Source organism: Eriocheir sinensis, chromosome 20 (genome assembly GCF_024679095.1).
Source record: "Eriocheir sinensis breed Jianghai 21 chromosome 20, ASM2467909v1, whole genome shotgun sequence".
Classification (NCBI taxonomy): domain Eukaryota; kingdom Metazoa; phylum Arthropoda; class Malacostraca; order Decapoda; family Varunidae; genus Eriocheir; species Eriocheir sinensis.
The window spans coordinates 16,854,189-16,871,162 of NC_066528.1; the positions used below are offsets into that span (position 1 = coordinate 16,854,189).

The 16,974-nt window shown below is 42.1% G+C and overlaps 1 protein-coding gene across 6 annotated transcripts in view; it reads left to right on the forward strand.

The window, feature by feature from the left end:
- Positions 1-16,630, forward strand: part of LOC127001279 (allene oxide synthase-lipoxygenase protein-like) — a 74,959-nt gene extending 58,329 nt beyond the window's left edge. For 4 of the 6 annotated variants that reach the window (XM_050865649.1, XM_050865646.1, XM_050865648.1 and 1 more), the window contains 11 exons: positions 870-914; positions 2,324-2,449; positions 6,576-6,673; positions 8,768-8,900; positions 9,389-9,484; positions 10,080-10,294; positions 10,655-10,914; positions 11,395-11,511; positions 12,500-12,654; positions 13,414-13,577; positions 14,009-16,630. In XM_050865649.1, the coding sequence (XP_050721606.1) occupies positions 870-914; positions 2,324-2,449; positions 6,576-6,673; positions 8,768-8,900; positions 9,389-9,484; positions 10,080-10,294; positions 10,655-10,914; positions 11,395-11,511; positions 12,500-12,654; positions 13,414-13,577; positions 14,009-14,123 (1,524 nt within the window). In that variant the 3' untranslated portion in view covers positions 14,124-16,630. The remainder of the gene's footprint in view (positions 1-869; positions 915-2,323; positions 2,450-6,575; positions 6,674-8,767; positions 8,901-9,388; positions 9,485-10,079; positions 10,295-10,654; positions 10,915-11,394; positions 11,512-12,499; positions 12,655-13,413; positions 13,578-14,008) is intronic. The other 2 variants (XR_007754987.1, XR_007754986.1) reach the window with 2 other exon arrangements.
- The last annotated feature ends 344 nt before the right edge of the window (positions 16,631-16,974 follow it).

Genomic DNA, 16,974 nt, shown 5'->3' on the forward strand with positions numbered 1-16,974 from the left:
GAGAGAGAGAGAGAGAGAGAGAGAGAGAGAGAGAGAGAGAGAGAGAGAGAGAGAGAGAGAGAGAGAGAGAGAGAGAGAGAGACTCATGGTGAGGCTACGTTCTTATGTTCTTATATCATAACTTAGATAACTCATTTATTCTGGACACGTCAACAATTACTTAAAAAAAAATATATCCAACAGTCTTTCCTAGTATCGTGTATCTTATCTTATTCTGGACACGTTAACAATTGCTTAAAAAATATATATATATCCAACAATCTTTCCAAGTATCGTGTATCTTATCTTATTCTGGACACGTCAATCAGTTGCTTAAAAAATATATATATCCAACAATCTTTCCTAGTATCGTGTATCTTATCTTATTCTGGACACGTTAACAATTACTTAAAAAATATATATATCTAACAGTCTTTCCTAGTATCGTGTATCTTATCTTATTCTGGACACGTTAACAATTGCTTAAAAAATATATATAAATCCAACAATCTTTCCTAGTATCGTGTATCTTATCTTATTCTGGACACGTTAACAATTGCTTAAAAAAAATATATAAATCCAACAATCTTTCCTAGTATCGTGTATCTCATTCTTATTCTGGACACGTCAATCAGTTGCTTAAAAAATATATATATCCAACAATCTTTCCTAGTATCGTGTATCTTATCTTGGAGGCGACATGACAGTAACTTGACACAGACGCGATGACAACGAGTTCGGGGGCAGTGATACACGTCTTTGTTTACGGTACAGGAAGCAGCTCAAGGGCAAGAATAAAAAAAAGAAAAAGAAAAACATTGAGCGCTGCTGCTGTGAGAGAATGTTGAGTGACCGAGAGAAGTCTAACTTTTGTCCTTCTTTCCTTTCAGATCGAGAACCTTCCGAGCGATGAAAAGTTCTCCGAGGAATACTACGTGAGTACAGACATTATGTATCTATTTCAACACCATATCTACTCCATTTTACACTTGGGGACAGGAAATTCAAATGATATGCCTCTTTCGGTTTGCAAGACTACACCGTAACAGGCTTTTAATGATATGTTAGCCGGAGCATAGGGGTTGTAACTCTGCCTGAATCTGTTAAACTTTATGAGGTGTATCTTGCATAATAACATCAAAAATAGACCAGGACCTAACATACGAGAACGTACGAACAGTCACAACAAACGGGCTTAATCTAGGAAATTTCATGAGTTGTATCTTGCATAATAACATCATCAAAACAGATCTGGACTTAACACACACGAGAGAGGAAATTAACACACAACTACAGCAATCTCTCGTCTTGTTATGTTACCCGGAGCATAAGAGAAATACTTGTGTTTTAACTCTGGCTGAATTTAGGAAACTTCATGAGTTGTATCTTGCATAATAACAGCATCAAAAACAGATCTGGACTTAACACACACGAGAGAGAAAATTAACACAGAACTACAGCAATCTCTCGTCTTGTTATGTTGCCCGGAGCATAAGAGAAATAGTGGTGTTTTAACTTGGGCTGAATTTGTGAAACTTCATGAGCTATATCTTGCATAATACCAGCATCAAAAACAGATCTGGACTTAACACACACGAGAAAGAAAATTAACACAGAACTACAGCAATCTCTCGTCTTGTTATGTTACCCGGAGCATAAGAGAAATAGTGGTGTTTTAACTCTGGCTGAATTTAGGACACTTCATGAGCTGTATCTTGCATAATACCAGCATCAAAAACAGATCTGGACTTAACACACACGAGAGAAAAAATTAACACAGAACTACAGCAATCTCTCGTCTTGATATGTTGCCCGGAGCATAAGAGAAATAGTGGTGTTTTAACTTGGGCTGAATTTGTGAAACTTCATAAGCTGTATCTTGCATAATACCAGCATCAAAAACAGACCTGGATCTAACACACGAGGAGGTATAAACACAGAACCACAACAAATTATTTTTTTTTAGGCAGCCCATCTTTGGTTTCCGTACACTTGAAAGTCGTTAAGTTTTTTATAATATTACTTTACTACGACAAGATCACACCAAGACCTAACATACGAGAAGGTACGAATTCAGAACCACTACAAACTAATCTTTCAGGCAAACCATTGTCACCATAACACATTACCATACAACCAAAACAACAGGACCTAACTTACGAGAAGGAATAACATACCAACACAAACTCTAGCTCTTCCTTCGCAATACCATCATATATAGGAAAAACGATGAGTCATATATAAGAAAACGCCAAGTCACACGCTGTTAACCCTGTATAGAAAAGAAATAACAAGTCAGTCCCCTTAGAGCCTTGCCGTGATCTCTCCCTTTCTCTCCCCTCAGTGGACCTTCGCCAGCGAGAAGATCAGTCTGCTGGCCAAGACGAAGCTCATCGAGTGGACCACCACCAAATGGAGCACGCTGGAGAGCATGAGGAGCGTGTACAAGAAGTCCCTGGGCGAGCCTGGGGTAAGGATGGACCGGCGCACACACACACACATATAGATGGATATTTGGATGCATAGTTGAATGACCTCAAATCAACTTCAACACACACACACACACACACACACACACAGAGAAGGATAGATGGATGCATAGTGTAATAACCTCAAATCAACTTCAATACACACACACACACACACACACACACACACACACACACACACACACACAGAAGGATAGATGGATGCATAGTGTAATAACCTCAAATCAATTTCAATACACACACACACACACACACACACACACACACACACACACACACACACCTATTTGTATATATTTCTAAGTATGGATGGTGTGGTGAGAAATCCGTGCAAGGTACTGGAACTTTTTTTATATATGGTGATGTAGTATTTATGGTGATGGTGTGGACGGCATGGTATGGTGATGACGGTGGTAGTGGTGATGATATAGTGAGGGAGAGGGGGGGGGGACCTGTGCAAGATGGAGGACTGTGTATTGGTATGGTGATGGTGTGGGATGGTACGGAGTGGTGTGGTGTGGTGTGGGACGCGTGCAAGATGAGAGACAAGTTTGTTGTTGTAGGCGCCCAACCATCGTTAGCCAACCAAAACACCCACACCTTCACACCTCACGCGCGGGGCCGAGGGATTATTGACAGGTGTGAGCCGAGGGTGTGACAAGCGAAACGGCCACTGATGGAAAAAAACCTAATTCGAAAATCTTCCGTCGCAGAATAAAGGAAACTAAACATATAAAAACAAATAAGTAAACGGTAAAAATAAGGTCCATGCATTAATATAGAAAACGCAGTGCTCTTTAGTAGCAATGAAACGGGATAAGTGACAAGCGAAACGGCCACAGGTGCAAAAAAAACCTAATTCGAAAATCTCCCGTCGCAGAATAAAGGAAACTAAACATATAAAAACAAATAAGTAAACGGTGAAACTGAGGTCCCTGCATTAATATAGAAAACGCAGTGCTCTCTAGTAGTAATGAAACGGGATGAGTGTGTGACAAGCGAAACAAGTCGAACCACAACCTCGCCTAACTACCCAACTATACTTCCCTCCCACAAATCCCTAACCACCACTTCCCACTAACTCATAACCCGTAACCTATAAGTACCCTACCCACTCTGATATCAATACTTAAAAATACAATCTTAAAACAGTAACAAAGAGCTTAAAAAACCACCACCACTATCGCCGTGGAAAAAATGCCAGCTACAATGCGCTCCTTATTCCGTAGTTTCATATTGCTAAGCTCTCCACAATGACATACTTCTATAACAAACATCCTAAATACACCTGCTTCCTTATCCGGTGTTCGTCTGTACAGGAAAATGGCAAATAAACACGTAAAACACAAATAGCCTACTTCCTAATGAGACGACCATAGTTAAAATCACGTCTCAATGCTTGTTAATTTTTTTATATGTCTAAGCTTTCCCCAGTGACCCAACTCAATAACAAACACGCTAAATACACCTGCATCCTTACCGAACATTTAAAAGTACAAGAACACAACGAAAAACCACTTAAATACTTCCTAATGAGATGACCACCGTTAAAATTAGGGCAGTGCTTGTTAACTATTTTTCCATTATTTCCTATTCTAAGCTTTCCCCAACGACCAGCTTCTACAACAAACACGCTAAATACACCTGCATCCTTACCTGACATTTAAAAGTACAAGAACACAACGAAAAACCACTTAAATACTTCCTAATGAGATGACCACCGTTAAAATTAGGGCAGTGCTTGTTAACTATTTTTCCATTATTTTCTATTATAATCTTTCCCCAACGACCAGCTTCTAAAACAAACACGCTAAATACACCTGCTTCCTTACCTGACACTTAAAATCACAGGAACATCACTTAAAACAAATAACGACCCAATCACCCAATTACGTGTCAAGCTTGTTAACTATTTTACCGTTATTTCCTATTATAAGCTTTCCCCAACGACCTTCTTCTACAACGAACATGCTAAATACACCTGCTTCCTAATCTAGTGTTTGAAATTACAAGAACATCAAATAAAAACGAGTTAAAAGACAAATACCGATTGAAACCACCATCGTTGAAATTGCTAATCTCGTTTTTATTCGTTATTTCCTATATTTAAGCTTTGCACAATGACCAGCTTATATAACAAACATCCTGAATACACCTGCTTCCTTACCTGACACTTAAAATCACAGGAACATCACCAAAAATCACTTAAAACAAATAACGACCCAATCACCCAATTACGTGTCAAGCTTGTTAACTATTTTACCGTTATTTCCTATTATAATCTTTCCCCAACGACCTTCTTCTACAACGAACATGCTAAATACACCACCTTCCTTACCTGACACTTAAAATCACAGACACGTAACCAAAAATCACTTAAAAACACAAAAATAAAATAAAAATCCAAGGTGAAGCAAGGCACAGGTAAACTATATTAAGCTCTAACTCACCTTGTAAAGCCTTGGTCCGCCTTCTTATCTACTCCACGTACGCCCAAGACCTTCAGGGATGTGTTTGCCATTGAGAGTCACCTTCAACGCACTTACAACACGGATAATAGTAGGAAAATAAGGACTCGGTCGCCCGCCATGTCACTCCCTACACCCGCCGGTTTGTCTCTGCCGCTCAGCTGATGTAAATTCTTCAGTCTTACCAAATTGTCGTACTCTGAGCATTGTATTTATTATTTTCTGCCTAAATACTATCATACCCACCCATAAAAAGCAATATTTATGTAGAGTTATTATTAAGACTTCTACTTATTGATGTTCTTTGCGTTTTTGAAGCATAATTCTACGTTTCTAAAGCTGATCGGATTATCGTATTTTAGGATGGTTTGTCGTACATCTGTTAAGCCAATCCTCAACACTGTCTTCGTTTGATAGTGACTGACTTTAACTTCAATATATCACTATAACTACAGACTTTCAACTCATATTCACATGTATAGATAAGAACCATGGAAAGAGGGTTACGTTAAGAAGAGTGGTTGACTTGTAGTGTGATGAATGAATGACAATAACACAATAACATTTTTTTACAGAAGTCAGTCATTCGAACACAGCCAGTCTAAAATGTTTACTTTCCATAAACTTCAGAATTTCACCCAGTTTTCACGAGGAAGATCAAATATACGACTAAATTAATGCTTACGTCTACCTACTCGAGTTGAAATAGAAATACAGCTCGCAATACCAAAAAAATAACATATATCATTGTAGCATTTATCTTTATCTTAATTTAACCTGCGGACTTACACCTTAATTTTCACGTGGAAGATGAACTATACAACTTAATGAGTGTATCTGTCTATCTACACTAGCAAAAATAGAGATATCGATAACAATTCTTTATTATTAAGTTTACAGAAGATGCCGAGCCCCATATTATTTTACGTCTCTCTCCAATTATAACCATTTCCCAAGGCCACAGGGAAGATCAACCGAGTTTCCATGGATGTTTCTCCCTTTCAAGCTGCATAAGTCGTATAAAACTATCACTTAAGACCACAAAACACTCCATGAACACCCCAGCGGCAATTTCCACGACGCGAGGCTTTAGGACCAGACGAAATGGGACCCCGAGAGTTTCACAATACGGGCTTGAATGCCTTTAAGTTATAAGCATAGATGGGTTAAGAAGAATGGAAAAAGAAAATAAAGAGGAAATTAGGACTGTGAGAGAGAAAAGTATAGGGGAAGAAACAGGAAGAAGAAAGGAACAGGGGAGAGAAGGAATGAAGAATGAATGAATGGAAAAAGAAAATAAAGAGGAAATGAGGAAGAAGAAAGGAACATGGGAGAGAAGAAATGAAAAATGATGAATGGAAAAAGAAAATAACGAGGAAATGAGGAAGAAGAAAGGAACAGGGGAGAGAAGGAATGAAGAATGAATGAATGGAAAAAGAAAATAAAGAGGAAATGAGGAAGAAGAAAGGAACAGGGGAGAGAAGGAATGAAGAATGAATGAATGGAAAAATACACAAATAGAAATCTCATTTATCATTTACATCTCTTCCTCCTTTCTTTCTTTCTCTCTTCTCTTTCCTTCCCTCATCCTCCCATTTATCATCCTCACTAACCCGCTAATTCTCCTTTTCCTTTACAGTGTATCGATGTGTGGAAGACCGATCGCTGGTTTGGCCTTCAGCGACTCCAAGGCGTCAACCCTCAAGTCATCCGCCTCTGCAAAGCCATCCCGGAAAAGTAATATATATGGAGAAGTTTGAATTTATGCTTAGTTTTTTGTTAACTCTTTCCTCCTTCTCTTTCCCTTCTCCATTCTTTCCTTTCTTTCCTCCTTCTCTCTCTCTCTTTCCTTTCTTTCCTTCCTATCTCTCTCTTTCTTTTTCTTTCCTTCCATTGTTCTTCTCCGTTTTCTCTATCTCTGTTCTCCCTTCTTCCCATCTTCTATCCTTTCCCCTTCTTTCTTTACTAATCTTTGTCTACATTTGAATCATCTCTTATTTTTCTTTCCTTCGATCTTTCTTCTACGTCCTAAATGGCAGATGGAGTTCAATGTAGGGAAGTGCAGTATTCTGAGTGTAGGTAGGAACAACCCCTCACATAACTATTGCTTAAATGACACTCTCATAAGTAGGTCTGGGTGCGAGAGGGATTTAGGGGTCTTAGTGAGCTCTGATCTCCGTCCAAGGGCACAATGCATTCAAGCTAGAAATCGAGCTAATAGGGTACTGGGATTTATTTCAAGGAGCGTAAGCAACAGAAGCCCCGAAGTCTTCCTCAAACTATATTTAGCATTAGTTAGACCTCATCTTGACTATGCGGTTCAGTTCTGGTCACCCTACTATAGAATGGATATCAAAATGTTAGAATCGGTGCAGAGGAGGATGACTAAGATGATTCAGGGGTTGAGAAACTTGCCATACGAGGAAAGACTCAAACAGTTAAACTTGCATTCTCTAGAAAGGCGAAGGGTGCGTGGAGACATGATAGAGGTTTATAAATGGATGAAGGGCTTTAATAAGGGAGACATTCATAAGGTTTTGTTGGTAAGAGAACCGGGTAGGACACGAAGTAACGGGTTTAAACTGGATAAATTCAGATTCAACAGGGACATAGGCAAAAATTGGTTTACTAATAGGGTGGTGGATGAGTGGAATAGGCTTAGCAGTCATGTGGTGAGTGCCAATACAATTGTCACATTCAAAAATAGACTAGATACATTCATGGACAGCGATATTAGGTGGGGTTTGATACACGGGAGCTTAGGGTCAAAGGAGCTGCCTCGTACAGGCCTACCGGCCTCTTGTAGACTCCTGCGTTCTCATGTTCTTCTTATGTTCTTATGTTTTCTCCCTCTCGTCCTTCTATCCTTATTCTCTCATTTATCATATCTCTTTGCTTCTTTCTTTCTTTCCCTCATCCTCTAATTTATCATCTCTGCTCCTCTCTCTCTCTCTTTCTCTCTCTTCATCTTTTTCCTATCCTCATTCTCTCATTTAAAATATATTTCTTTCCCTCACATTCTCATCTAGTTCTCTCTCTACAAACACAGAACAAACTCACTACCTAATCTTACGCTCAGTATCAGAGAAGTCTATTTTTTTTTACATGCAGAATATTATACAGGTCTACGACGCTACGTGGCTTGCTCAAGATGAATATGCATGTTAAGTTTTTTCCTAATTTGCACGTTTTCAATAATTCATACCTAGTCACCGTAGAAAGGTCGCTCGTATGCTGCATGGTATGATAATGCTGCAGAGTTTTCCAGCTGTCCTCCATCACCTCACACCACCCGGCCTCCTTGCTATGTCTATCTATCTATCTATCTATCTATCGAGCGCGGAGGGTGTCGCCGCAAAAATGTCGCTCGTAAACTAAACAGAATCACTAATTACCAGAGTTTTCCGTCTTTATTTTCAATCTTGCAACACCTCACACCACCCGGCCTCCTTGCTATGTCTATCTATCTATCTATCTATCTATCTATCTAATGGCCTTAAGAGTGTAACCTTCAATAGAAACATATCATATTTTCTACTCCAGCACTCTTTCTTTGCATGGTCAAGCCCTCACCTACCAACTCTTTTTAATATTATTTTACTACCAACTAATTCGCTTCAGTATTCATGCATTACTAAACTAACTCTGTAAATCTAAGTAAACCTATTTAAACCTAAGCAAACCTATGTAAACCTAAGCAAACCTAACCAAACCTATGTAAATCTATGTAAACCTAAGCAAACCTAACCAAACCTATGTAAATCTATGTAAACCTAAGCAAACCTAAGCAAACCTATGTAAATCTATGTAAACTTATGTATCCCTCCCCAGCCTTGACGTGACCGAGGAGACCGTGAGTGGCCTGCTGGAGGACCTGACCCTTGCCGAGGCGCTGGAGAAGAACAAGATCTTCCTCTGCGACCTCGAGATCACCGACAACCTGAAGTGCAAGGATGACCGAGAGGTGTGTGTGTGTGTGTGTGTGTGTGTGTGTGTGTGTGTGTGTGTGTGTGTGTGTGTGTGTGTGTGTGTGTGTGTGTGTGTGTGTGTATTTACCTAGTTATAATTTTACAGGGCCTGGGCTTATGCTTGTGTGGACCCGTCTCCATATCTGTATTTGTCCAGTTATAGAGAATTTACACCTAAGTACTTCTCTACCCCTCAGCTGTGTTCCGTTAACTCCTGTAATTCTCATCTTCTACCGTCGATGAGGTTTCAGGCCCTGCTCCACCGTATAGCAATGTGTGAATGGATTATAAAAAGCTTGAAGGGAAACAGGAAAAAAGCCATAGAGAGTGAACACCTTGCTTCTCTACCCCTCAGCTGTGTCCCCCATTCTCCCATTTTTTGTCTTATTTATGGTATGGTAATGTGTGAAAGGTAAATAAAGATATAGAAGGAAAAGAGGAAGAAAGTTACAGGTGGCTAACTGTTCCCTTCCCCTCCCTACAGCTGTGCTCCCCGCTGGCGCTGTTTTACCTCCAGAAGAACAATGAACTCATGCCCGTCGCCATCCAGCTCAAGCAGAAGAAGGGCCCAGAAAACCCGGTAAGTGCTCGACCCGCTCCTCAAAGGGATAAAGGAGGGAGGGAGGGGGAGGATAAGAGGCGTAAGAGGAGGAGGGAGAAGGAAGATGAGAATAGGGAAAAGAGGAGAAAGGAAGGAGATGAGAACAGCCATAAGAGGAGGAGGGAGAAGGAAGATGAGAATAGGGAAAAGAGGAGAAAGGAAGGAGATGAGAACAGCCATAAGAGGAGGAGGGAGAAGAACGATGATAACAGGGAAAAGAGGAGAAAGGAAGGAGATGATAACAGCCATAAGAGGAGGAGGGAGAAGGAAGATGAGAATAGGGAAAAGAGGAGAAAGGAAGGAGATGAGAACAGCCATAAGAGGAGGAGGGAGAAGAAAGATGAGAATAGGGAAAAGAGGAGAAAGGAAGGAGATGAGAACAGCCATAAGAGGAGGAGGGAGAAGAAAGATGAGAATAGGGAAAAGAGGAGAAAGGAAGAAGAGAAGAATAGCCATAAAAAAAGAAGGAAGAAGATAAGAATATGCAATACAGGAGGAGGGAGATTGGAGATCGCTGCGTACCTGTGATTACCTCGTTAGCTAACCACCCCCCCTCCCTCCCTCCCATCCGCAGGTCTACACCCCCAAGGACCCGCCCAACACCTGGCTCGTGGCTAAAATGTTCTACAACAACGCGGAGGCCCAGCACCACCAGGCCCTCACACACTTGGGCTACACGCACCTGCTCATGGAAGGCGTGGTCATCTGCACCCATCGTAACTTGTCCCCTTCGCACCCACTCTTCAAACTCATGGCCCCGCACTTCCTCTTCCTCCTCGCCATCAACACGTGAGTGATATGAAGTCTTTTCCGAGGCTTTCAATGTATGTTCTAGTTTTAATGCAATTCTTAAGTTCCCTTCTATCTCATTCTGTCCCCCTCACACTCCCTCTTCAAGCTATGGCCCTGTATTTCCTCTTCCTCCTTGCTATTAATACATGAGTCCTATTTGACATTCTCTGAGCTATTAACAAAGAAATCCTAGTTTTAACACCTTCTTCAAGTCCCCATTCTGTCCCCTCACACTCCCCCACTTCCTCTGTCTCCTCACTATTACCAAGCAAAGGGGAACTTGGAAACACTTCACAAACAAATTCTCCAAACAGACCATCAACAGAGGAGGCCCTTAATGCGTTGTTCTTCCCACAGGCGAGGTCTGGAGAAGCTGGTGTCCCTGGGCGGATGGGTGGACACTTGCATGACCCAGGGCGTGAAGGGCATCTTTGAGCTCATGAAGAGAGGTTTTGACCGCTGGAGGTTTGATCGTGAGGGGCAGGTGGAGAAGGAGCTTGAGGCCCGTGGAGTGCTGGACCCAGAGATCCTCCCATACTACCCCTACAGGGACGACGCCATCCCCCTCTACAACGTTATCAAGAAATATGTCAACAAGGTCGTCAGGCATCACTATGGTAGGTCCCCTTAATTAACCCATCCGCTGCGATTGGCACGGATTTCGCCTTCACTGGTAGCCTGGTAACATACACTCCCAGGTCTTTCTCTGCCTCTGTGGTGGATAGTGGAGTGTTTCCCATGTGGTATTGCCTGGTAACATACACTCCCAGGTCTTTCTCTGCCTCTGTGGTGGATAGTGGAGTGTTTCCCATGTGGTATTGCCTGGTAACATACACTCCCAGGTCTTTCTCTGCCTCTGTGGTGGATAGTGGAGTGTTTCCCATGTGGTATTGCTTGATAACATACACTCCCAGGTCTTTCTCTGCCTTAAGAACAGACAGTTAAACCACTTCTAGGATGCTGATACGGTGTTTGAATGTAAAGAATCTGTTATCCACTTCTATAATGATGACGCGTAGGTAGAACAATGAACTGTATTTATACCGAGAATCAGTTAAGACTGCAACACGTAACTGGTTCCTTCCTTGGGCCGACAGACACTCCCGAGAAGCTGGCCGACGACTGGGAGCTCAAGTGGTGGCGTGAGGAATTGGTCAAGGCGCGCGACAACAACGGCGTGGGGCTACAGAATGTTCCCGGCAATGACAAGGACGGTGAGTGCCTCGGGTGGCCTTCCCTATCCTTGGCTGTGGTGGTGATGGTGGTGGTGGTTGTCTATTCAGTAAGAGTGTGGATTTGGACACAACCATAGCCAGGCGCTCAATCTTCCTCTGTTTCTTGGTCTTCCTGCTTCACGGTAATTCCCTCCTCTTTTTCCGTCTCTCTCTCCCGGCATCTCAGATATGTACAGAGTATTTATCTAGTTGAAGTTTTACAGGGCCTGGGGTTACGCTCGTCTGGTCCCGTCTCCATATCTGTATTTGTCCAACTGTTCCTTAAAGCTTTGCACACTCCTCGCCGATACTGCATCCTCGCTTAGTCTGTTCCAAACCTCTATATTTCTTTGCGGGGAGCTATATTTCTTTATGTCTCAAGCATCTTCCTTTCCTCAATTTCTTACTGTGTCCTTTTGTGTTCCTTCTCATAGTAGTAACTCCTCATTGCCTACTTCTTCCACTTTGCTAGGGGACTGCTGAAGGTGGCTTATAGAGTCCAAACTCCTCCCTTTCTACCTGTTTTGTCTCTTAGAATGATGATATAAAATTATGTCAATCAGTGAGTAGTTTTATGTGGGCCAGTATTAGGGACATGAACCAACCCTTGAAGAACCCTCAGAACACACCAACTTTTCCTCTCTCCGTCTCTCTCTCACTCTCCTTCCTTCCTCTTGGTGGTGGTTGGTTCTCTATTTAGCAAGAAGGCGAAACCCAGCGTGCAGTCTCTTGTGGGCCAGTATAGGGACATGAACCGAGCCTTAAAGAACCCTCAATACACATTCTCTTGCTCTCCCCTTCTCTCTCTCTCCTTCCTTCCTCTTGGTGGTAGTTGGTTGTCTATTTACTAAGAAGAAGTGAGCCGGTGAATAGCCTCTTGTGGGCCAGTATAGGGACATGATCCAAGCCTTGAAGACCCTCACTGCAACACTCATCGCCTCCCGTCACTGTGTCGCTAACCTCCTCCTTCTCCTCCTCCTCACTCCAGGCTTTACCAGCGTGGAGGAAGTGGTTGATGTGGTCACAGCCATCATCGCCACGTGCTCCCTCGGTCACGCGGCAGCAAACTTCCAGCAGTATGAACAGTATGCCTTCGTGCCCAACTACCCGGGAATCCTCATGGGAAGGGTGCCCACGGAGAAGGTACGGACATACACTTTTTGTTGTTGTGTATATATGTGCAGTGTGGATGAGGCAAAAATTGGTATTCTCAGATCCTTCCGCCTCTCAAGTAAGCTATTTCCGAAGGTCACAAAGGAGGTCAGTCAGGTTCTAGTGAGTTTTGTTGAGGTTCACGTGTAATGTCGAGAAGCTTCGGTTAAGAGTGGAACGTACAAAAGGATCATAGAAGTAGATATTAGCGGACGTAAGTGTTAAGTATGTATAATTACGTACAGAAGAAAGGTTAAACTACCATCAGGAAATTGAAAGGCGGGAGAAATGAGAGAATGAGAGAAAGGAAAAAAGTTTGGAGAAAGAAAAGCATGAGAAAAAGAAATGGAGAGAGGAGGAAAAGGGAGGTAAGGTGTACGATAGCAGCCTTCTCCGTCTCACTCCCTCACAACAACATATTACATCAACCCCTTCACTACGGCCGGGCCAAAACAGCGTCCCGTGCCATATCCAGGATCGCCGTGCATGCCAAATTTCAAATGTCACTATTGAATATAACAAGTTTTCATCATGTATTATATATGAAAACATGCAGAATTAAATGGTGCACATAAAAAAACATAAATTAATTGATAGTTTTGAGATGTAAGCATAAATATAGAGGTAAAATAACTTGTATATTGGCTAAAGCTACCCAGGACGAAGTATGCACGTCCTTGTGTTGAAGGGGTAAACACAACCATACCAGACCCACCAAAGACCAACCAAACTTCATCCTTCCCCCAACAGAAAGACTACACTGAACGGGACATCATGACCCTGCTGCCGGACAAGAGGATGACCCTGGACATCATGGTCATCACGAAGCTTCTGTCAAGTCGCGGGACGAACAGCCTCGGGAACTTTGAGATGCAGTACCTCTATGACCCTGTGGGAGTGGAGGCGGCGGAAGAGTGAGTATTGGGGGGGGGTGATGTTAAGTGTGGTTGATGTGTTCGGATTGTAGCAAGTTTTTTGACGGTGATGTTATTGTGAGGGTGGAGTGAGTTCCCTTCCTCCCTCCCTCCTGCCTGCCTTCAGTGGGTCTGGGTGGCATGATTGATGGATATTTGGAAATGTCTTCTTCGCTGATGTTGTTATGTGAGGGTGGAATGAACTCTCGCCTTCTTTTTCTCTTCTTCTTCTTTTTCTTCTTTTTCAGTTGCTTCTTTTTCCATCTGTCTTGCCCATCATTTTTTTTTATCTAGGTGTTTTCTTCCTCTTTTTCTTCTCTTTCTCCTTCTTCTTCTCCTTCCTCTTCTTCCTCTTCATCATCTTCTTGTTCATATCCCTCTTCTTCTTCTGCTTCATTTTCTATAACCTCCTTTTTTTCCCTCATTCTCAGGTTCAGGAAGGACTTGAAAAAGCTCAGTCTGGACATGAAGAAATCCAACATCGACCGCCAGTGGAAGTTTGACTGGCTGGACCCGGACATTGTGCCAAACTCCATCAGTGTGTGAGGTGACTTCCCGGGCCGACCGAGACCTGATCAACACCTCGGTCTACCCTAAAAACACACCCTTCTCCCTCTATGATGATTTCCCAAGACCACAGAGGGGATTAATTGGGTTTCGAGGGGTGATATTTCCATTCAGAAGTCGGGTAAAACTATCGCTGGGATCACAAAACAGTCCATTTCCCCGAGCAACACCACTCCATATCCCTTCTCCCTCTACAACAATTTCCCAAGGCCACAGAGAAGGTTAACCGGGTTTCGAGGGGTGATTTTCCTGTTCCAAGATGCAGAAGTCGGGTAAAACTATCACCGGGATCACAAAACAGTCCATGGAAATCCCAGGAACTTTTACGAGAGGCTTTTCAAACTGGCGAACTTTTAAACAACTTCTTCCCAGCTGCCGTCCCTTTCGTGCAGTCTCAGCCTCACATCGGACATACTCGTGTGTTTCCTTAATGATTTCACAAAGTCTTGGTGCACAATCCATTCCCTGTTCTCCATGGTTAGGTAAGGCAGAGATGAACTGATTTGGGTCTTAAAAGTTTTCATCTTGTAACATTCATCCTTCATTTCCTCATCCTTATTCAACTATTCTATCCAGAGATGATTTTGGGGGGAAGTCTCATAGCACAATCTGTTCTCTAATCTCTGTACTCAATGGTTATCTAATGCAGAGAAGAACTGATTTGGGTCTTAAAAGCGTTCATCTTGTAACATTCATCCTTCATTTCCTCATCCTTATCCAGTTTTTATATCCAGAGATGATTTTGGGGAAGTCTCGTAGCAAAATCCGTTCTCTGTTCTCCATGGTTAGGTAAGGCAGAGAAGAACTGATTTGGGTCTTAAAAGCATTCATCTTGTAACATTCATCCTTCATTTCCTCATCCTTATCCAGCTATCCTATCCAGAGATGATTTTTGGGAAGTCTCGCAGCAGAGTCTCATCTTGTGCTGCCAATGATAAGCCTTCAGATTTGGGTGCTATTTATACTCATCTTTCAGTCATCATCCTTCAGCCTCATCCTTATTCAGCTATTACTATATCTAAAGATGTTTTTTTCCATGTGGTAATTCTGCTCTGTGATTCTGTCCACGGCCAACGGAGCCTGTAGACTAGTTGTATATAATATTGTTACAGTTAATTTTACATTCTATCCAGACGGCTTAGTTCATAGGGGGCATGTACCATATTCCTTGCACTACCATATTCCAGATATCTATAGTCGTCAAGTGTTGTATTGAGAGATGAGAGGGATTTAGTTCAAGCTTAATGGGAGAGAAATACGTGCAGATATATTGTAGGTGTGACAAGGGTTGTTTTTCAAGGGCATGAGGAGGCTATGTTTTCCACTCATCTCAAGCTGTTTGGTGGGCGGAGCAATCCACTGTAGACAGATGGAGTATAATTGTTGCTCGTATATTCAACACATGAGTTTCTGGGACGATGAATGTTTAGTTAAAAGCATCACTAATATATACACTCTAAAAGATGCGTCTCATTATATAATTGTTGCTCGTATATTCATCACACAAGTTTCCGAGATGACGAATGTTTAGTTAAAAGCATCACTAATATATACACTCTAAAAGATGCGTCTCAATATATACAGAGGTTCCTGGAAAGCCACGTCCTGAAACTGATCTTGCGTTGGAATTTAAACTTGTAAGGACTTTCGAGAGATGAAGTTCAATTTGTCGTGTTGTAGGGTCAGAAAACTTATATATAAAAATGTCTGATGATTTTTTATGATTTATTGTGTATGAATTTTCTGGCCCTTGAATTTTCTGGGCCTTGAATTTCCTGGGCCTTGAATTTTCTGGCCCTTGAATTTTCTGGCCCTATGATTTCCTGACCCTCAAATTTTCCATGCCAACAATTTTCTGGCCCTTGAATTTCCTAGCCCCTGAATTTCCTGGCCCTTCAATTTTCTGGCCCTATGATTTCCTGGCCCTCAAATTTTCCATGCCAACAATTTTCTGGCCCTCCAATGATATGCAAAATACAGGAGGCAGGACACAGATCTTCCCGACTCATCCTTCACGCTCAACATTGCCTGCCTGCCTGCCTCTCATCCTCCCTGCATGATCATGGTTCCTGTCACACAACAAGGCATCGCTGTATGACTCTATGTTCGTTAGCATCTGCAGAGTTTATGACGCCCCTTGCTGTAACGCCAGGGAATTTCGACATCTTATATCGTAGCTAAACCATCATGTCCCCCGAGGATGTAGCGCAGATGGTTTTCCTTGGGTTGCGCTGTGTGTATATATGTTTTACCTCCCCTTTGATCATTCATGTGACGCCCCCGACGGGTTGTAAACAGTGTTAGGCAGATCTCGTGTTGGTCTCGGCCGCGTGCCTTGTGTTGTGTTGCCAATGATCGCGTCGCCCAATGCTCAGCTCAGTGGTCCATGGCTTGCAAACCTCCGTGACCATATATACTGAATTTGTGGATGTAATCTATTTTTCTATATAAGCCTCTTACAATAATAAAGTTAAGTTTTTCTATAATTGGTGTTTTTTTCTTGTTTGTCCTCTCTGGGTGGAGTTTATAGGTTATTATCAGATGGAAAATCACCCAAACACAAGAGGGAAACTAAAAAAAAAATAAACATACCTTATACACAACAGGCTTTTTTTTCTTTTTTTTACATCTTTTTTGTTGCCCTTGAGCTGTTTCTTTAGCTGTAGATATTATAGATATTTCATAGGGAGGGAAGGGGAGTTTTTCAAGGGCACGAGGAGGATGCTTTCCCTTCATGTCAAACTATTGCAGACAGATGGAATAATAACGTTTTTTGTATATATATTCACCACACAAGTTTCCAGGACAACGCCTGTGTAGTTAGAAGCAT